General features: G+C 40.6%; 4 protein-coding genes across 8 annotated transcripts in view; 2 read left to right on the forward strand and 2 right to left on the reverse strand.

Annotated features, from left to right (window-relative positions):
* The window catches only part of LOC146364565 (protein bicaudal D homolog 2-like), a 40,223-nt gene extending 38,938 nt beyond the window's left edge, over positions 1-1,285 (reverse strand). For 3 of the 5 annotated variants that reach the window (XR_014798856.1, XM_084916351.1, XM_084916348.1), the window contains exon 1: positions 747-1,284. Coding sequence is in view for 4 of the 5 variants with exons in the window: in XM_084916351.1 (XP_084772477.1) it covers positions 747-986 (240 nt within the window). In the remaining variant the exon portion in view is untranslated. Of the gene's footprint in view, positions 1-746 lie in introns of all 5 variants that reach the window. The other 2 variants (XM_084916350.1, XM_084916349.1) reach the window with 1 other exon arrangement.
* A 3,306-nt stretch (positions 1,286-4,591) lies between these two features.
* ptpdc1b (protein tyrosine phosphatase domain containing 1b) lies at positions 4,592-8,631 on the forward strand. The gene is made up of 10 exons (XM_084917834.1): positions 4,592-4,876; positions 5,234-5,329; positions 5,771-5,936; positions 6,083-6,163; positions 6,297-6,415; positions 6,492-6,629; positions 6,731-7,737; positions 8,002-8,184; positions 8,280-8,390; positions 8,500-8,631. The coding sequence occupies exons 2-10, from the start codon at positions 5,284-5,286 to the stop codon at positions 8,629-8,631; spliced, it is 1,983 nt and encodes a 660-aa protein (XP_084773960.1). The 5' UTR covers positions 4,592-4,876; positions 5,234-5,283.
* A 64-nt stretch (positions 8,632-8,695) lies between these two features.
* Positions 8,696-13,384, reverse strand: fbxw12 (F-box and WD repeat domain containing 12). The gene is made up of 10 exons (XM_084917836.1): positions 13,167-13,384; positions 13,048-13,085; positions 12,775-12,941; positions 11,537-11,661; positions 10,904-11,110; positions 10,654-10,818; positions 10,271-10,481; positions 9,603-9,784; positions 9,325-9,455; positions 8,696-9,181 (listed from the first exon to the last, which is right to left on the reverse strand). The coding sequence occupies exons 1-10, from the start codon at positions 13,263-13,265 to the stop codon at positions 9,082-9,084; spliced, it is 1,425 nt and encodes a 474-aa protein (XP_084773962.1). The 5' UTR covers positions 13,266-13,384; the 3' UTR covers positions 8,696-9,081.
* A 605-nt stretch (positions 13,385-13,989) lies between these two features.
* wnt7ab (wingless-type MMTV integration site family, member 7Ab) lies at positions 13,990-21,620 on the forward strand. Its single transcript, XM_084917409.1, has 4 exons — positions 13,990-14,418; positions 15,014-15,240; positions 17,746-18,017; positions 19,918-21,620. The coding sequence occupies exons 1-4, from the start codon at positions 14,348-14,350 to the stop codon at positions 20,398-20,400; spliced, it is 1,053 nt and encodes a 350-aa protein (XP_084773535.1). The 5' UTR covers positions 13,990-14,347; the 3' UTR covers positions 20,401-21,620.
* The last annotated feature ends 228 nt before the right edge of the window (positions 21,621-21,848 follow it).

Consider the following 21,848-nt stretch of genomic DNA (forward strand, 5'->3'; position numbering starts at 1 on the left):
TGCACTCAACATTCTTTCCATTCCCCCAAAGGGTCACAACTCATCTGGCTTCCTCTGAAATTTGTTCATCCCTCTGTTAAGCGGGAAGGTTCAAAATTTAAACGTACTCCCGCCTTTTCCCTGCTTAACAAGATATTCTTGTTTGCAGGACTCGCCTGACTACACAGAAAACTTTAACAAGCAATCTGTGGATCTCAGTGTTATTTCTAAAACAATGCACTGCTTTTATGTCTGGTACTTAACACAACTCAACAAGTATTGCTGAACTAAAAATCTTAATTATACACTTGGGAAATCTGCTCGTGATAAGCACTGATTAGATAAACGTATGTGGAAACACACTGGACTTATTCTAGCTTTGAGCCAGACATGAATGTCTTGAAGAAGGGGCCTAAGAGCTGCAGCATAAATAAATAAAAGTGGCAGTCAAATGGGGAATACCCTGTGCTGTGTATGGAGGGGGTGGGGAACAGAAAGCATCCCTTCCTCTGCTTACAGTTTTGACCTTGTAGGAAGAGGCAGATGCCTGGCCTAATGACACATTAAATCACAGTAAGCCCCTATATTGAATATTATAGTGGCGAGTTTGCACATCCAATGAAAATGACAATGTGCTCTTAATATGTAGTCTTGAATAGAATTTTTATAGTTTTAGAGTTTATGTTAGGGGCCTATTAATCCTGGATGATATTCTAATCTTTACATATTCTGTGATTTTATTTCATTTGTTTTAATACACTGCCTACCTCTTTTAGCTGATCGAGCTCCTGCCGGACGGCCTCGTACTCAATCTCCAGGTCTTCGTACTGCTGCTTGAGCTGCTGCTTCTCTTCCAGTACCGCCAGCCCGTATTCTGCCGCCTGGATCTTCTCATTCGTGGTCTCACTCAGCTCCCGGGAGAGACGCCCGATCTCGGCTCGCAACCACTCCGGGCCGGCCTCCATCAACAGCACAGCGTCGGGGTATCCCTGCTCTTCCACGGACATGATCGCCACCGGTGAAGATCAACCAAGCTGATCTGCGACAGGAGGATGTCAGGGCGTCTTCAAGCGGTGTAACCTTGAAGAAGGAGCGGTTGCTCAAATTCTTCTGTATTTAAATTGCATGATTGTTACGTTTGCGTTTCTTGTTGCCGGTCTTGTTTCTTTGGTCATGTAGATGACTCCGTTCAGTTATCTTCGTCAGCGGAGTCCGCTGTTACTGCTTACAGACGCTCCATCGTTGCGCTCCTGCGTTTTCTTCTCCGTTCTCCCGGCTTGTCGGAGCGACAGTGCGGGGAGCAGGAATACCAATTGCAAAGGCAAGAGAAAGAGTATGCAAATCCGGTTCTTACTTTCAAAATAAAGCACTGGCGAAGAAAAATAACTTCCCTACCATGTGTGATAGCTGATGTGTTTTGCCTTGTGTGCGTAATAAAAAAAGAAGAAAGGACAGACATATTTTTAGAGTGTATAAAACATATAGAAAATGATTGATGCTGTCACATAATATGCGCGTTTTTATGCTTTATTTTGAAGATCATATTTCTTCTCTTCCGCTAAGTTTGTCACGCTTGTTCGAAACAGCTGAATGGTCCATTTGGTTTAATGAGATGCAGCTACGCTATCAGCTGGGAAAACGCCCACCCGCTCTCACTGCCTGTCGGGAAATCTAGTACTTGTAGAAGGTAAAGCCAGCAAACTGGCCTGGCAATCCCACGAAAGAACTCATTTCCCATAAGGCCTTTTAGTTTGCTTATGTGGAGCACGGAAATCTTTATCCAAACCGTTTGTTGTCATAGAAATACAACGAACAGGCGGGCTAACTGCTGACCTGTAGCGGCGGACACATGTATATCTGCTGCCATCTGTAGGAAAAACTGAGTATTCGAATAAACGGTATAGGATGCTGACTCTTTTGTCGCCAGGGCCACACACTGGCAAAGCTACGGAAGAGGAAAAAGTGGGCACATCCCTTTTTTTTCTTTTCCAGAATTCTAAGAAAAAAAAAGAAAAGAATTCTGACTTTTTCTTAGAATTCTGGAAAGAAAAAACGTGGCTCTTATTCTCTTCCATACAAAGAACGTGTCATATAAACTAAGACAAAACTAGCTATTTTACTACTTGCTTCATAAATGTAACTTTTTCCATTGATTTTTGACAGCTTGATCTTTGTTTTGTCTGTCTGCGAAAAATATCTATTGCCACTGAGCAAAGTGCATCCCTAGAGCAAATTTGCATAAAACAAAAGGCTTTGTACAGTAGGAGGGTTTAACTCCTATGACCTGATACAGACTTAAGAGCAGAAAAAACCCTCAGAAGTTAGTATGGTTAAAGTTCATGAAAATACAACTGGAAAAAGACAGGATGTATGGCTTTTTTGGAAGTGTTACCAGGAAAAGGTTTTTGCTCTCTAACATGGCAGCATTGTTTAGGTTTGCACAGATGCTTCAGAGAAAGCCAGAAGACTTCTGAAAGAAGTCCTCCTTTCAGAAAGAAGAGATCTTGATGCCCAGCCCCACATTTGCTGAAAACCAAACACACCATACCAGCAGAAATACCTCATACCAACTGTCAGCACAGTAGTGGAGTGGTGATGATTTGGTCTTGTTTTTCAGCCACGGGACCCAGACACCTTGCAGTCATCGACTATGCTGTCAAATGTGAGGCCATGTGTTTGACAGCTAAAGCTTATCTGAAAGCGGGTCGTGCTACAGGACAATGTACGAGCACAGAAGCAAATCTACAACACAAGGGTGGAAAACTTTTAAAAAAAATCAATGTGTTGCAATGACCCAGTCAAAGTGCAGACCTCAACATGATTAAAATGTTGTGGCAGCACCTCAACAGAGCTGCGCATAAATGAATACCTGCACCTCCATGAACCAAAGCAATGTTATTAAGAAGAGTAGGTCAAAATTCCTCTGCAAAGATGTGAGATGATATGGTGATAAGGTGATAAGGTGATATGGTCATGTATAAAATGTTTAGTTGAAGTTATTGCTGCTGAAGGTGACCCACAAGTTATTTAATTGTGCGGTAGTCTTAGTTTTTCACAGGACTGCATAGAGTTCTGCAACAACCTTTTTTTTTCCACATGATTGTATATATGATGGAAAATAAGGAAAAGCATAATAACGTCTCTTTATGTGAATGTATTAATGTTAATTATCACCTTAAATACACAGAGGCACTGTACATAAATACATTATCTATGTTTCCTCAAAAAACTATGTGAATACAAGAAAATTGCATGTAATGGAGGATTTTATGGTAAGTTATTTCATTTTTACTGTGACTGTTTCTTCCCCAGTATTCTTCTTCACCTATAAACCAGATTTGTAAGCTTATTGCAAATCCAGTCTTTAATGCTTGTGGCAGAGCTGGTTTCTGACTGAAGTGCACTCTGTTAAATTAGCTTTTTCAGAATTGACTGAAAAGGACCTGTTATGTTTATGGTTGGAGATAAGAGTGTGTAGATTAAATCTAAGCATCACATGCTTGTTTGAAGGGATCACAAGACATGTCTTGTGTCGTGCAGTCACTTGTTTTGTCACTTGTGACCAGAAACAGTGATTTCATCAAGTTGGAACAGTATCATTGCTGGGTTTAAAAAAAACAAAAAAGCAACCTGACTGATAATATTTTACTCCTGGAGGTGAAAAGTTCAATACATTTATGTGACAGCTTCTAATATTTTTCTTTACACTTGACTGTATTACTGGGATTATGCATCGATAATCAAACTCACCTGGATTTCGCCTTATTGACATTTGAGGTCATGAATTTGAAACACCTTTCTCCTTTTTCCACTGTCACATGCTCAAGACCGCACAGGTGGATTTGGTGTATTAAAGTAACAGAAAATTTAAAAATGCATTTTTAGATGTTATTTAAAATATTACTCATTACTCATATTGTTTATTTACTCACATAAACACAAAGAAAATAGTAAAAAGTAATATAAAACCTTGTGAAAATAGAGTGTTTATGCACACTGATGCAGCCATTTGAATGCCAGTGGCGCATTGCTCTACCTACATTAATATATGCTGAAAATTTTAAAACCCACTTCACACAATAAACAATTTTAGTCAAGTCAATAATGTTTTAGTCACATTTGACTGTGATATGAACAGCAGCATTTTACATTAAATTGAGATTGTTGGCTTTAAAGTCTCTTCAAAAGCTCCACACAATAAACTGATCTCTCCTCTCTAACCTGAAGCTAACCAGCTTTAGCAAGATAAGCCAATAAGATTTTACCAACTTGCTATGCCACTATGATCCTACTATTTGTCACAGCAGAGTTTGGAAGCCAAAGTGTACTGATATTAGAAATCTCTTTATGTCTGTTCACATCTAAAAATGTTCTTATAGTTAATAAAATGCATAGTCTACATAGTGCAATCCAGTTTGGTCAGGTGTTAGGAGAATATTATGCGTGTACTAAAAAGCAAAATTTGCATTAGATCATTAGAAGGCAATGCAAATGTGGCTAGTGTTCTGTTGAGGAGTAGAGGCTCTATTTTATACCCGTTCCTGATAAGATTAGTAGTCTAATCTGGGAGGAGTCAAGAATATCCTTACATTCAGACTAAGGATCTTGTACACGTAACTAGTTGGGACACAATCTCTGCTTCTTTTCAAAACATATCACATATTTATTTATTCCCGGTCCGGTGGGATAGATAGATTCTCACAAAGGAGCACACAGGATCGAGGGGAACTTGTATTGCCCCCACAGGAGATAATCTGCGACGAATCAAATAAAGTAAGGCCACAGGATTGACTTTACGCAGAGCCGGGGATGGAAAGATGCCAGTCAGAGCCATTGAGGTCGATGTCAGAAATGGTGGCACTAGCAGCTGTGAATATTCGTGTGTCAACTGCTGAAGGTAAATAACTGATTTAATTTAATTTTTTTTTTTATTTACTTAGTTTTCATTGTTCGATTGATTGAAGCTGTTTGACATTTGGTTCTTCTGCATGCTGGTTTTAAGGAGTAAGAATAAATTCTGTAATATGATGAGGTAAAAGGGGGGAAAAGCTAACAATGGCTGATGGTAAATCCTTTGAAATTGTTTAATATGCTTTACATTTGACTGCAAGTGACTTATGATGTTGATCTTTGATTGTTACTGAAAACAGTTCTCTGTAACATGTTATATCTAAAAGTATTTTTGTTCTCTCAGTATCAGTCATATATGATTATGAGTTTTGACATCCAGTTATTTATGAGATACATTTTCTAGAATCCATGATCAAGGCTCTGCTATGACCGTCAGCCTAAGTGACTGTTCATATGGCATCCCATGCAAAGACAAGAGGTGGATTTCTGATGGAATACAGTAAGTATAGTACAAATGCTGCAAACCCTTCAGTTTAATAACTAAAATGTTATTAACTGATGAGCTACAGTTGTATTTTTACTTCACCAATAAAGCCACATTAAAGTCATGCCAGAACAGTAGCTATTTTTACTGCAACGCGCTGATAACTTGCAATGCCAAACAAGGATTAAACACGTATAAGTGAGCACTGATGATCTTAACTATTTAGGTGTTACAGTACAGCCTACATTTGACAGTCTCTGTGCTGTGCAGAGAGACTACAGTTGTGTATTTGAGACTTCTTAAAGGATTTTGACACAATCGCTAATCAAATCTCTAATCAAATAACTCTGATTTACATTTAGAGAACAGATTTAAGCAAAGGAAGCTTAAAAGAAATGAATGTGTGATATTATGTTTTTTATTATTTTCCCTTTTATTTTTCTATAATAACTGCAGTCAGAGCCCCCAGATCAAAGTACACAATGGTAGGAGAAGCCATACGTTATGTTGTCCCTGGGCATATGCAGTGCTCGATCGGCTGTGGAGGTCAAGCCTGCAAGTATGACAATCCAAGTTATTGGAGTGATGACCAACAGGCCATTAGGGGCCTCTACTCATCCTGGTAGGCAATCTTTGTGCTTCAGTAGTTAATTTACCAGAATTCTCTGTTTGAGTTTGATGTTTTCAATTTTAATGTCTCTTTGAAGTCCTGTTAGGTAAACTGAGAAAGGTGGCTGCTATGTAACATACACTCCACTGTTGTTGTAGGATTACTGATCACCTTCTTGCCATGTCCAGACCTTCAACAGAAATCATTGAGAAGTATAACATTATTGATCAGTTCAGAAGGTATACGAAACTTTGCGGTCAGCAGTTTTCAACGTCTATCTGAGAATGCTCAGATGAAATAAGACTAATGAAGTGTTCTCTATCTCTGTGTGTGTGTGTGTGTGTGTGTGTGTGTGTGTGTGTGTATGTGAAGGAATGGTATTAAAACAGTGATCAACTTGCAGATCCCTGGTGAACATGCTAGCTGTGGCAATCCACTGGAGCTACAGAGTGGGTTTTCATACCTCCCTGAGGTCTTCATGGAAAATAAGAGTAAGTGCTTTATGAAATTCCTGATTCAGCAGTGTAGAGTTCAGTAAATTTAACCAAAAACATTTTGCAATTTCAGTTTATTTCTATAATTTTGGTTGGAGTGACTATGGCGTAGCAAGCCTCAGCACTGTGCTGGACATGGTGAAGGTCATGGCCTTTGCGCTGCAAGAGGGAAAAATAGCGATCCACTGTCACGCTGGTCTCGGCAGAACAGGTAGCTTTGCGTGTAGTTTCCTATAAAATCTGTTTGAAATGGTAAAATCTTTCATCTGCACACTACACAGAGGTAACAAAATGTCTTTTCTGACCCTCCAGGTGTTCTGATAGCATGTTTTTTGGCCTATGCTACTAGAATGACAGCCAACCAGGCTATTTTATATGTACGTGCCAAACGCCCTAATTCCATCCAAACCCGAGGTCAGCTGCGTTGTGTCAGACAGTTTGTTCAATTCCTTAACCCCTTAAGGAGTGTGTTTTCCTGTGCTGAGCCTCGATCCAATCCAGTTACTCTGTCCCAGTACCTGAACCGTCAGAGACATATGCTGCATGGCTATGAGAGGAAGGAGTTGAGGCACCTGCCAAAGATTGTTAAGTTAGTGTCTAGGCTGCTGCTGGACATTGCACAGAATCGACAGGTGATTGAGGAAGATATTCTGGAGGCCCCTGATATCCATGACATTGAAATGTGTCTCAGCATTATCGAGAAGATGGATATTGATATAAAGGAACCCCGCTTACCAGGTTCACCCACTTTACCAAGACATTTTAACGAGCCCCCCATCTTCTACCATCGTAAAAGTCTGAGCTACAGTGAGTCCGACTTGAGACGGTTGGGGTCAGAGCTGAACCTTATCACGCATCCTCTGACCTCCCTGTCACAGAGCAATATTGAAATGTTCATTTGCCTATCCGAGTTCCCCGCTTCCCAGTCTCATGGTTGTAGTAGCAACACATCTGATGCCTCCCACAACTCAACAGGCTCACTTTGGTGCGTTAAGAATGAGGAAAACCAAAAAGATGGAGCCATTCTGCTGAAGAAAGTGAAGAGGAAAACAATCCAACGTAGCGAGTCGGTAGGAAACAATGAACCTACCAAAAAGGGTAGCATATTGTCCAGATGGAAGGCTGAGCAGAGGGAAGAGCTAGGAATGAATGGGGTGAAATCTCAAGGTAAAGAAGAGGAACAATCAGAGGTGCCATTTATCACCCTGCAGTCAGAGTTGTCCCTGGATTCCAGGAGATTGCTTGTGGCACAAGCTCTGGCAGTGGACCTTTTTGTCGATGGGCATGAGGAACACAACAGCAAAGTTTTGACTTGGCAGGTACTTAACTCACATTAGTATTGTAGTGGTGTTAGCAGAAAAAGAAAGCATGCATGTAGCTTAGTTCCACAATGCTTTGTCTGTATGCAGTTCACAGCCACACCTGCATGGAGTGTTGTTCAAAGCCACTCCCAAAGCATTTTTGTCTTTGCCATGTATAGTTTTTTCCTGTGTGACAAAATAGTAATAATAATAATAGAATAACAGAAACCCACTCAATCTTGATATGGATTAATACAGAAACACGTGTATTCACGTATGCAGGCAGAGCTAAATCAAGGAGGTGCATGGGAAAGGCTGTGCATGGAGCGAGATCCCTTCATCCTCACTGGACTCATGTGGGCGTGGCTAGAGCAGCTTAAAGAGCCAGTCATCTCTATTCAGGATGCCAAAGCCCTGAACCCCGACAAGACGGATGCTCAAACGATCCTAAACACACTCGATCAGGTCAGTGTGTGCAGTTTAAGATTTAATACAAAAGCAGTATCACATTAAATTGCTCCAAAGTGCTTAGTGTAATCCTCTTTGTCATCTTCTCTCAGGCCCCTAAAGAAACATTAACATGCATATTAGATTGCATGGCTCACATGCTGAAAATACCAGAGGAGATTGAAAATACATTCCTGAATCGTACTATCAAGGCTTTCACCTGGGTAACAAAAACCAACACACTGAATCACTTGTGATCTATTGAATAATTCAGTTCATGTATGGCTTCTAGTTTGTTCTAACAACTCAAGAATCACGTTTGTGTTTTAACAGGTGGATATTAATTCAGAGGACAGCAGCAAAGTGTACGAGTCCATGATCAGAGTCTTAAGGTGTATTCTTGAGGACATGAGATCTGCAGTAGAAGCAGATGAGACACCCACGTCTCCCTTCCCTGTAACATAATATATAGCCACTAATCTATGTTTGGTGCACTGACACTGTGGAAAGACAAGGATGCTTTTGTGCCTTGTGTCAAAGTTGTTTAATGTGTAATATAAACATTTATATGTTAACCTGCCTCAGTAGATTCCAAATAACATAGTGAAAAACAGCTGACGAGAATACTGTATTCTTTAAGTATACTGGGCCGTAAGCCTGGTCACATTCAACACATACCTCAGCTCTTAAAGCGTAGCGCTCAAACACAAATCTTACATTTATACAGACTTCTCACAACACAATACTACTGATGCCTTTCTCATAAGTACCACAGGGATCCTTAACTGTATTACTTTCATTTATATTATAAGCATAGTGCTACCAAAGAAAATGCATATAACAAAAAAAAGAAATGTTGATCCCTCTAGTGAGTGGTGCAAACTAAATGCAGGCACTTTTGTGAGGCTGTGATGCTCAGGCATTGAAGGAATAAGCTTTTAGGACATCTTTTCCATCATTCCCTTCAACCGATGCCACAATGCTGGAGTAGTCACAGGCGACGTGAGTAAACCCTCTGGAACAGAGTATGGTGTAAATATTATGTGATACTCAGGTCATAATGTCAAAGACATGCTTGTTTTCAGTAATTATTGATGATAAAATGGCATGGATAGTGTTGATACAGTAGGGATACTAAAAGACCACAGCTTACAGTACCTGGACATTGTGTGAGAGCCTCCCAGTAAGTGGTATCGGCTCTCCAGTGTCAACCCATAGTCTCTGTCATTTTTCCAGGTTAGCACTCGTAAGGAAAGGTCCTTGGATGCTGTTACAACACGAAAACTGTCCTGCAACATGAAAACAACATAAACCGATCATTTACAGGCACTAATATTGTGAACTTTTCACAAAAATGGTATTATGTATGGCATTAAATCAAGAATTTCAGCAGCTAATGGGAATGTCTCTGAATTCCAAATGAGGAAACAGCCTACCACACATATGGAAGAGATTGGCAGAGTATGTTCTTTAAAGCTAGCAAGCATGACTCCTTTCAGTGAGTAAACCCATAGTTGTTCACCAGCTGCCAGCACTATGCAGTTGCTATCCTTGGCTGCTAGGAGGATGTTTGAGGACGAGGCATTCAGTGTCAAGGGGAAAGACTCGACCTGCTGGACTAAAATGTAAAGGAGACTCAGATTACACTTGCACAAGGCAAATATTTAAGAAAATAAAAGAAAGTCTAGGCTTAACATGTGGATCTAAAATTACAGCAACAAGACTGGTACATCATTTTTTCCAGTTGAAAAACCGCCTTTAAAACGGATCTGTGGGTGCGCTGCTTTCTGGTATTTCAAAGTTGCAGTGAGTGCTGTACTTGGCATGTCGAGCTTTTTTGTCCCTGAAACATCACTCACCAATATTGTTTTCAGAAACAAACATAGATACACAGTTTGCTTTAACACTTTATTCTAATCTACTTATCTTATATATGTGTTGAAATCATGGAATTTTTATTATTCGAGGAAGTAAGCAAAACTCAAAACAACAAATACATCAAGCTGCATATGTTCAAGTACCTGCAGTGGCTGTAAAGAGTTTTCCTTTTTGTCTTTTAAAGTCTGACTTTTACTAGTTAGTGTGCACATATCTGAGTCCTCACCTATGATCTCGGACTTGTACTTAGTCTTTTTCATGATGATATCAAAGATGGTTATGTCATTTTTGTGTTCGAGGTCGTTGTGGTGAAGGACAGCCAGTCTGGCAGGCTGGGTGGGTATGAAGACAGCAGCCCGGCACCCAATGACTGGCACAGACTGGCAAAGGGGCTCTTCATCCTCAGACGGAGAGGTCAAACTCTCAGTGTAAAACACCTGGCAGAAAAAAAAAAAAAAAAAACACAAAATGCAGAACTCTATATCTATAAATGCTTTTGACTACTCCAACTGTGCAACATATATTTTCTACATGAGTCACTTATACAGAGGTAATGTGGTAAAATAATTAGCGTACAGCAGAGCCGCTGAAGACAATATAAACAAATACCTTTGGAAAAAAATCATTATTCTCCGTAGTTCCAGCTGTGATCCATTTTTTGTCAGGTGAAGCTAGGAGTATGTTGACACTAAAGGTGTCATACACTATAATACTGGACTTTTTAGTCAACGAAGGACCTGCTAGTGTACACACAGATCCCTGACCAGTTCCAACCTGGAAGGCAATATAATAAATCTTACTTTAAAATGATTGTATTTCATTTTCTAATAAGAAACTTAGACATGCTGTGGTTACTTACGGTTAGAAACCAATCATCGTCTATGTTGTACTGTAGCAGTGTACAGTGTGATGAGGAAGTAGAAAAGGAGGCCAACTCCTGGCCAGTTTGGCCTTGCCAGGTCTTAATCAGGCCCTGAGAATCTGCTGTGATCACAACTTCATGCTGTTCATCACTTAAAATCTTCATCAGAGGACTCTGTACAGGACTACACCACAGGGGCTCACCCTGAGAAAAAAAAGGGTGCTACTGTGTGTTACTGCCTAAGTGACAAACATTTATCCCAGAAGACTTTCAAACAATACAGGAGAACCGTCTGAGAGATTTTGGCTCAGCAATAAAGATATATACTGTTACAGAACAGGTACAGCACGTGTAGTATTTCTGCGTTAACTCTGTGGCACTGAAGATCTAAAAAACAAACAAAAAGACCTCATGACTTATTAGAAATGTATCCTCCAAGCTTCAGTACGGACAGAAAAGACCAGGATTTGACACATAATGTTCAGATTTGATATGTTTCCTGTCACAAATTCAATTTAAGTCAGAAGTTTAAAGCAAAGGCAATATTTATCTAGCTGAATGCACACTTTATGTTAAGCAGATAAAAATAAGACACTACTTTGCAATGGTGCAGATACTTCTAGCACTGACGTTTTGGATGTTCCATGCTCGGACCGTCCCATCAGAAGAAGCACTGCAGACTGTGGCGTTGTGGTTCCAGAAATCTGGAAGCTGGCTTGAATTTGCCTTTAGGTAAACAAACCCCACAACCCGGCCTGATGGAAAGGAAAACAGACCACAAACAAAGAAAATGGACATAAAGAACGGCATGCAAGCCTGAATTGTCACATTTTTGTTTTGCTATTTTTTTTTAACTTATTTTAATTTTGGTTTTATTTTTAGTTTGAGTTAAGTTAGTTTCTACAGATCGGTTGCTAATTTGCATTTTGCAGTTTAATATTTTTTTAAATAAACAAAGTTTGAGTATTTTTGTCTTTAGGGGTAGATTTAATAAGCTCATAATGGGTTTTACGTCACAAATGTGTGATTAACTGTCTACTTCTTTGTGCCTATTTTGTTGACAAATAAAGATAATTATAAACTGTATATTTTAATAACATTCTCACAATCTGCAGAGTTGTGTATATTCTGTCACTCCATGGTGGCAAATATGTTGTTACGTTTACTTTTTTTAATGCAGCACTATGCCGGGGCAGCAGGGTGAAAGCAGCTGTGCCAGCAAACTGATCCAGATGACCAGGAAGGCTGGTCATCTTCTGGGGGTGGAACTTGAGCCTGTGGTGGAGGTGTCTGAGAGGAAAATCCTCAGCATCATCCGAGGGCTCGCTGCTCTGATGCAGGACTGAGCGCTACAAGGGAGCTTTTCCAGCTGTGGTGGTTACTGGATTATCTGTAATTACTTCTTACCTCATCCATTAATGACACTTTCTCCCTTTTACACCACGGTTCTCATATATGAGATGCTGCACTGTGTAATCTTTATAGTTGTACTCCAACTATACTGTAAGAGTTTGATCCTTTCCAGGCTGAGATTGGTAAGTTTGAAGTGATTGACAATCCTGGCTGTCACTGTACTCAGAGTTTTATTGCATTGAGCATGTAAAAGGCACGGACATTTTCCTCAGCAGTCAAGATTAATACAAGATTATTTTACGTTTATTTATTTTCTTTTTAGCTTAATTTCATTTTTCAGTGTTTAAGGTTGATTCCTGTTATTTATTCATTTACTCCACTTTCTTTCTTTTTAAAAAAAAAAATGTTGTTAGCTAAAATATTTTCCCCTCCTTCTTTTAGTTTAGTTCTAGTTAACTATACTAACAATGATGTAAAGGAGACTCCATTGACGCACACACACATACAGACCACACCTGTGTGCCCCCTGAGGCTTTTGCAGGTATAGCCTCCTGTGCGACCTTTCGTCATGTTCTTCTCCAAGTGGGATCGTCGCAGGAAGTATCTCTTCCAGGAGTGATTCGCCTGTTCACTCCCCAAGACTGCGAGGTTACAGAAACCCCAGCGCTGCAGACACATCCTCCTGAGGAGAGCACACAGTCCAATGTTTACATGCGGGTTATCACGATTTCCACGCCCATCGACTTTTAATATCACGCTTTATGTTGTAAAACTGGCAAACAAATCACCTCCATAACCAAGGAGTCTCTGCAGCTTCATGCCAATCCTGAAATACAGATTTGCAATCAGACACAAGTCACAATTTTTGTTATTTTGGCGCTACTTCCGCATGGTGGACACTCCTTACCTTACACACACTTGAAACATTAATTAAATCTTCCTGGGTAAGAAATGTAAAAATTTGAATCAGGCAGTCATCGATCAGCTGCGGTTCACGGGAGTCCATGCTGGCATCGATACGGCGTTAAACAGATATTCCCGCAGAGACTGTCTTTACTTTCTCTCCTCAGTAAGTTAAAGAGAAAGTGTGACAGCAAACGGGTAAACTACGGAAGGAATCCAGGGACAAGGAGGGAGAGTTCGCTTTAACCCGCAGTGTCCTCGCTGTACCACCAGATGTCGCCATCATCAAAGACAGGCGATCCACAGAGTCTGGGACGGAGACGCACAACAGGTTGCGCGCACCAGACGCATTGTGCGTGGACAAGAGACCGGCGAATTCCACTTTTGGGTTAAAAAAAACAACAACTAAATCCACATACAAAATTCAATAAAGGCGTAATTTAACCGGGGGTTGTCAAAAAGAGTTGAGAGAGTGGGCTACTCTTCAATCGGATTCTCTAATCGGTTTAAAAATCTGATCTTGGCTTTAATCAGGATCGTTTTAAATATTCTTATTTTTACTTTGCTACTCTTCTTTTTGGAAAGTGTGACATAAACATAGTTAAATGCAGTGATCCAAAAATGTTAACCTGGACAAAATAAAAGTAGAAGGCTTTAAAATGAGTTAACGCGTTGAGTTATTAATATCGCCCCCCAAATTAATAAGAACCCTAATCAGCCAAGGTGAATGAAGAAGAGAGGAGTGTGCAGGCTTGAAAGCGTGTGTGTGTGTGTGTGTGTGTGAGTGTTTCTGTTGAGATTCAGCCCTGGCGGGATTCTTCAGCAGGGCCCCATGGCTCCTATGAACACGCCCCAGATAGATGAAGCAGATAAATATCCAAGACCTGCGGGTAGCAGAGGAACTGTGAGACAGAGATAATCGCACTTGCTCACCCCAAGAGTTACCTGTGACACCCTCGCAATGACAAGAGGGCCCGGCGATAGGGGCCACGTAATGGGATTTTTGGATGATACCCTAGTCGGTGATTTATAAAAGTACCGAAACATCTGCTGCTCTTTTTTTATGCTTTTCGTCACTTTGGACTTCCTCTGGAGTTACCTGAGTCGTGATCGACCGGAGCGTAAGGGAACCGAGTGATTAATCAGCTCCACGAGTCGTTGCATGAAACTGAGAGCTGGGCCGAAATGAGTCGGAGAACACGACGCTGGATTTTAAGAGTTTTACTTTGCCTGGGAATTGTTTACTTGAAAATCGGGTGAGCAGCGTTCATTTGAGTTCTCATCAGTTGCCGTAAGTCAGTCACAACACAAAAGACTTTAAAAGCTGAGGACTGGCGGACTTTTAAGTGCTGTCGGTCCTTCAGAAATCACTCCTGAGCCCCGTATTTCCTCAAAAGCAGGTAGAAGCACGCAGTTGAATAAATAAAGCCAGCGAGGAGCGTGGACTTACATGGCAGTTGCTCTTATAAGTGAATCACGCTTCCTTTATTATACCTTAATGATCATAAAACGCATACATTCATAATAGTTCAAATGATATGAAACTGTACTGTAGGTAAGTTTCAGAAATACTCTTGTGGTGCACCTGAGCTCACACATATGATAGAATCTATTGTAAAGAAAAACAAACAATTATGTTGATTACATCTCCTCTTGATTTGGAATTACATAGTAAAAGCATATTTAATCCACACGGACGTGTTAAATGCTTGAAGTATTACATCAATTTATAACACAAAACAGGAACTCGGGGTGCTTCTGATTTTAGACTGTTATGTAAAATAAAATTAAGCTAACAAAGCTAAGAAGCTGATGGCTGCTTTCTCAGTCATATCCATCTTCCGTTTACAGTGGTTTCTCATCGGTGGTGGCCCTAGGTGCGAGTATAATCTGTAACAAGATCCCCGGTTTGGCCCCAAGACAACGGATTATCTGCCAGAGTCGCCCCGATGCCATTATCGTCATCGGAGAGGGAGCCCAAATGGGCATCAACGAGTGTCAGTTTCAGTTCAAAAACGGGCGCTGGAACTGCTCTGCGCTTGGAGAAAGGACTGTCTTCGGAAAAGAGTTGAAAGTGGGTATGTTGCTGTCTGTTAACGTTTGCTTAGCCTTCTCTCTGAAACTTTAGTTTTCCTCCCAGCAGCAAACACAGTGTATTAACCACCTTTGCGCATTGTGCGTAAAACAGCCTTTGCATTTGGCTCTTTTTATGATTTACCTCCAAAAATTGACATGCATCACATATGTGTGTGTGTGTTCACTGTCACCAGTCAAGCACCTACACATCATAAATATGAAAAAGCATCTGTTTTTCATTAATACATTGTTGGATTTATACTATCAGGAGTCATTCACATCTGGGTTAGTCTTGCGCCCCATGTTTCAATGAGTAGGGCTCTCCGAGGTATCTGAGTCCAGCATGGTAACACAACTCTTGCCACTGTTGGCAGCTTTTCTTTTCAGCCCCTAGAGTCTCTAGAGGCACATTTCCACTGGTCTTTATCCTTCTAGTGATGGGTGGCTCTCACTGTAAGGATGTCGGTCTTACCACGGGTATAAGTTACAGTGAGGAATAGCCAAGAGGAAAGCAAGACATGAAAGTACTAAATTAGAGAAACAAATAAATCCAAATCAAGTTCCTGCAGCTGGAATAAAGTTTCCTGTAAAGAGGGATGAACTCCCTTCAGGGGATGCTCAATTATCTTTGAAGTTTTGTGGCTTGTTTGCTAAAATTGATTAAAGATTATTAGATAGTGGAAAGGAAAGTGTTTGCTCAAGACTAAAGGCATTTTATCTTATGATGCCTTTATGGCTACAGGTAGTGGAAGGCTTAGAACAACAGAGGTGGCTTTGTCAAACTTTTTACCTAGCATTAAAAGACGTGAAATATGTTTTTGTTCCATCCCCAGCTAAAGATAATAAAATTTAAAAATCACAAATAGCCCTATGTACAATGGTTAGTAGCTTGGGCCAGCTGTTGGAGGCTGCTGCTTTGGAAAGAAAAGTTTATCTCTTCATGCTTCTAAAATGAAAACAATGCATTTGACAGTCTGTCCCCTTTTGAATGAGCGCTTTTAGCCAATCCAGAGTTTTGGTCTGTGTGTCCAAAAGAGGAGTTTAACTCTATTGCTTGGACAGCCGTACCAAATAGATTGGTTTCACTGATCAGATTTAGCTTAGAAGATGAATGGTTGTAAATGAAAACCATTGTTGATCCCCGGGCTGAGTGGAGCTGTGTAGCTTGCTATTGTTCTGGAAGCAACAATTGGAAATGAATGAGCAGGGTGACTGACACAATGTTGACGCAACATGCACTAGATTTGAGACAGTTTAGACCTCGGCTATGTTTGCACTTGAACTTTGTAGTTGCACTAGTCTGAGGTGAGGAACATACAAAGAGACTGCATAGTGAGAGGCTGAAGTGTGAGTAAACTGGCACTCCTAGTTCAACACGTACAGACTTTTGATTTTTTTTCTACTTTCTTTTAAAGATCTTCCTTCCGTCATTACAAGGTTATGAAGTATTCATACCATCTCTTGTGGTAAACCCATGCACTCAGAAGTGGAGGGGAAAAATTAACAACGGTGCACCCAGAACTGACTACCCCGACACACCTTTTTTTTTTGGCTCTGAGCCCATCAAGTCTATAAAAACGTCCAAATAATTGATGCCTCAATATGAGTTTTTTTTTTCAATGGCAAGGGCTCACATCCAAGTTGTTTATCAAAAACACGGCAGCTTTACGTAGTGAACTTGGTGGCTGGAGGAAGCATAAAGAAGGTATGATGTTTGTTATGAGCAAATAGTAACAAGAAGAGTTTATTTACACATAGATATGATGGATGATACACTTAGGGGTTTCCTGTTTGCATTATAATGAATCATAGATCTGAAACTAAAACATCATACTTGCTGATTTTGTTTGAGAATGCTAACATACATATTGGGAACATTTCAACATTGAATTGCTTTGTTTACATTACACTTGAGGTTTCAAATAAGACATTTAAAAGCGATATTAGACTGTCTCTCGGCTCGTTCGACTTGAGAGCTTTGCTTCAGGTTCTGTCTTTTGACTCCTGTCTGAGCCGTTTCAGATTAACCTTTAGTTATTTGTCGATATTTCCGCGTGTGTAAATGATTTGTCACCTGGGCCTGGAACTAGATAACGGCAGAATGAAGATTCTGATGTGACTGCCTTATGAGTTTACACAGAATGTGACAGCTTCTAAGTGGATCAATAGCCCTTCCTTGCCGACAACTCTCTTATTCATACGACTTTGTTGACAGTACGGCCTGCAGACATTTTGGTTCACGGGCACGACAGTTTCCGGGTCAGGTTTCGAAACACTGTAGCCCTTGAGCGATATGTCAGTAAGACTGTAATGTAAGCACACATATTGTTAATAATTGACCTCTTTTTCCTATTTAAACAACCTCTTACATTCTGTGGTATTCCTTTTATAGTAAAGGAGAAACACTATAATCTTCCCCTCTTAATTAAATCTAAATGTATGCCTACATTTTATTATTACACATCATTATCATATTATTCATCACCTTTTTTTCCCCGCTCCCCTAGGCAGTAGAGAGGCTGCATTCACCTACGCCATCATCGCAGCAGGGGTGGCCCATGCAATCACAGCCGCCTGTACACAGGGTAACCTGAGTGACTGTAGCTGTGACAAGGAGAAGCAGGGTTTCTACAGTAAAGACCAAGGATGGAAGTGGGGAGGCTGCTCAGCAGATATCAGCTACGGTTTAGGCTTCTCCAAAGTATTTATTGACGCACGGGAGGTCAAACAGAATGCAAGGACACTCATGAACCTCCATAATAACGAGGTGGGACGTAAGGTAGGTAATTAGCAAGAGGACTTTGAAAAAGTCCTGCTCCGATCTCCACTTCCTTTTTTCCACACTTAAATATAATGGTGAATTGATCTTAAGTAGTCTAAAGCTGGTAATGCTTTGATAGGAGTGAGCCAAAGCACTGAGCAGTGGGACCAAGCTTAAACAAGGAGTGGAATAAAAGATTGCTTTTAGCTGTCTAAGTGGCAGGGTTTGATTACAGCCCAGATCTCTGAACTGAAAGCAGATTGACACGGTACAAAAAGGCATTAGCCCAGTCCCCCTCATGTTTTGCACCACTGGGACAGTATACAGTTACCTTTATGACAATCCCCACCCACAATTTCTCTGTTCGCACAAACCCACATCAGGTGCAATGTGCATGCACATGCAGCTCGGGGCTGTTTACAGTTTAGCGATTGGGGCTGCTTGTCATTGGGTAATATTTGCCTCTATGGAGGTGTACTGTCTAATGCACAGGTTAAATTCACTGCTTACGTCAATTCTCAGAGTTTATTATATTTTTATTCACAATAAAATGCAAAAACAACCCCAAGCGAACAAATTAAGCAAAAGATAAATGATCACAACATGAAAACATAATAGAAGCCAACAATATTATATTGAAAACTAGATTTTAGACAGTTTTTGTTAGAGTTAGTTTTAATTAGATGTTGATTTTAATCTTTTTTCTGTGCCTGTGTTTTTGTGTGGATGGTTGCATAACGCTGCAGAATGACAAAGAGACTCCAGTAGGTCTAGAAGTTGGAAACTGAGTGGAATAATGTGTCCAACAGCTAAGGCTTTGCCCAAGTTAACCCATATCCTCTCTCCCTCTCTGACTCTGCCAAAAGAGCCTGATTCCCACAACCGACACATTGAACACAGAGGCTGAAAAGCCTCCTAACACAATAGTACCAAGCAGATAATTTTCTGCACCCATTTCAGGGCGGTGAATTCAGATTGGCTTTTCTGGACAGCTAAACTGCCTCCCAACGAAAAGGACTACTCGTGGATTCAAACTTTGAGCCGTCTCACTTATTTCCTATTCTTTCTGCAAATAAATAGACTCTCTGTTTTCCTTTACTTATGCTAATCAAAAGCAGTGACACTGAGCAGGAGCAGCGTTCACAGCTCCCTGGTCGAAGACGTCCACACAATGGCTGTCACAAGTGTTGGTCACAGGCCAAGTGATGGATTAGGGAGTGAAGCCAAGGTTTTTATGAAGTGGTTTGCTCAGGGAAAACTTGTTCTTTTTGGTCCTTGTTCACACGTCTGTATTTGGGTTTTTACTCCTTACAGTTTACTTGTCAAGAACACAGACACGTAAATTTCTCACGAATGGCTTTAGGAAACCGTATCGCATACCAAACACCTAACATTTCAGAAAAAAACGGAAACTGCAATTGACCTTGTTGCTAAAGAAAACTGTAGTTTAGTCAATGGCACTTCTTATTGTCATCAGTTGAGGCTTTAGCCGTAATCCCAGTCACTCGGCGCCTTGTAGAGTCACTCTTGACATTTGTGTGGTGTGTGTGGTAACTACACACACAGAGCCTGAAATCTGATACATTATTTTGGCTTTTGTGTATATGGTACCACACTGTTATGTGGTGGGGCTGTATTTAATCCCTAGCCGTACTGTATTTGTCAGTCACATTGTTTAAAAAGCTGCACGTTTTTCGCCCGTTTTAAAGTAAAGTTGAAGTATGGATTGAAACAGTTTTATGTAAGGATATGCAAGCATAGTTTCAATTTTAATCACACACAAATTCTGATTGATTTTAATATGACCATGTTCCAGAGGTGACACAGTGAAGTCATCATTATAGTACAGGAACTGATTGTAAAACAGTCATCACTGGAGTGTGTTTACTACCTTACTAAGCTGCTTTTCTGTGTCTAGGTGCTGGAGAAGAACATGCGACTGGAATGCAAGTGTCATGGTGTCTCGGGCTCCTGCACAACCAAAACCTGCTGGACTACACTTCCCAAGTTCCGCGAGCTCGGCTACATTCTCAAGGAGAAATATGCCCACGCCGTACACGTGGAACCAGTCAAAGCCAGCCGCAACAAGCGCCCTAAATTCCTCAAGATCAAGAAGCCGTACTCTTACCGAAAGCCCACGGATACAGAGCTGGTGTACATAGACAAGTCTCCTAACTACTGTGAGGCGGACCCCGTCACGGGGAGCCTGGGGACACAGGGAAGGGTGTGTAACAAGACAATGATGCAACACATCAGCGGCTGCGACTTGATGTGCTGCGGTCGGGGATACAACACACACCAGTACTCCCGGGTCTGGCAGTGCAACTGCAAGTTCCTGTGGTGCTGCTATGTGAAATGCAACACATGCAGCGAGAGGACAGAGGTGTACACATGCAAATGAGAATATTTATTGGATGGTGTGTGTGTGAGTCTGTGCGTGCGTGTGTGTGTGTGAGATGTATGCATGTGAGCGGTCTTGTTTTTTGTGTTTTAACGGACAACCTTTACAAGAAAAAAAGAGGCTGCTTTTACAGTCTTTACACACATCATGAGGAACTACTGTACTGCATATAAAGTAAGCTAAAAATGAGGCACCATGATTCTTTTGCACAAAAGCTCTTCACCCCTCTTCTTGGACTGCTCGTTGGGATGTAGTGGCAAAGCATTGTGACAACCACTGTTAAAGGGGGAAAAAAATGTAGCCCGACATATGCGACTGGGTGACCACAAAGGGAGTCTCTAAAATTAAATGTCAAGACTTTAAGCTACATGGACGTGTACCGACATGCTGACTGCTTGGACTTTGCCAATGCAGATAAATTATGGTGGACGTTATGCCAGGCAGCACACACTGCCGTCGTTCCAATGCCACCTGTGCACAGATGAAATTAAGCAGCAATTTGGAATATTTAACATACTTGTATTTAGAGAATGAAAAGTAATTAATATTAATTTATTCTATAAAGAACTACTGATTTTGTCCGATATGGACACAAAAAAACAAAAACTAAATGTCATGAGTTTATTAAAGAAATCCAACCTTGTTCATGGTTAAGACACTGGAATTGAATCTGTCTGGAATAATCCGTATTGCTGTAGACTAATGTTGTTCCAGATGAAAATGCTGTAGGCTACTCAAATTGACCTTCTGACCTTCTCATGAGTTCGTCTTCCCTCTGTTTGCTGCTAGTCTAGAAACGTGAGGTAGAAGGCTGTACTTGTATGCTGTACTGACCGTCTTCAGCGGCATTCCTCACTTCAAGCTGATTTAGCTTAACTGGAATCATTGATCAAAAACAAACAAACAAACAAACAAAAACCACAGGCACACTTTCCATGTTTGGTAAGCATTGGTTAATAGAGTATATTTTGTAAAAGCCTATTTTTATATGAATGTTTTATTTATATATTTTGCATATTCAAGGTCGCATTCTGACCCCGACGTCTGTTTTTAAACCCCTGTGAAAAAAAGAAGCTGATATATGTAAGTTGGCCCATGTTGTCGCTGCCATAGTTGTATATTGTAAGAGATAGAGACTGTTTATAAGTGTTCAAATGTCTGTGTTTACTGCATTTCATGACTACTACTGATGGAATACAGGAAAAGAATAACACTTACAAGACACGAGTTCCCTTATTTCTTGTTCACGCATCGGTTTTTTATCGATTATGCCATAAAGAAATGTTCTGAAATAGCTTTATGTGGATAAAACACACTTGAACAGTTGTGATATGTCTCAGAATGAGTTAGCATGTCTTAGTGAATTTATCAGTAATTGTAAATTAAAGAAAAGGAAGCCTAGCTGTCATATTGTTGCCATGAAAAGTGATGCAGTGAAGCCGTTGAAC

The sequence above is a fragment of the Perissodus microlepis genome, chromosome 20 (assembly GCF_051167445.1).
Source record: "Perissodus microlepis isolate ML-2025 ecotype Zambia chromosome 20, ASM5116744v1, whole genome shotgun sequence".
Classification (NCBI taxonomy): Eukaryota; Metazoa; Chordata; class Actinopteri; order Cichliformes; family Cichlidae; genus Perissodus; species Perissodus microlepis.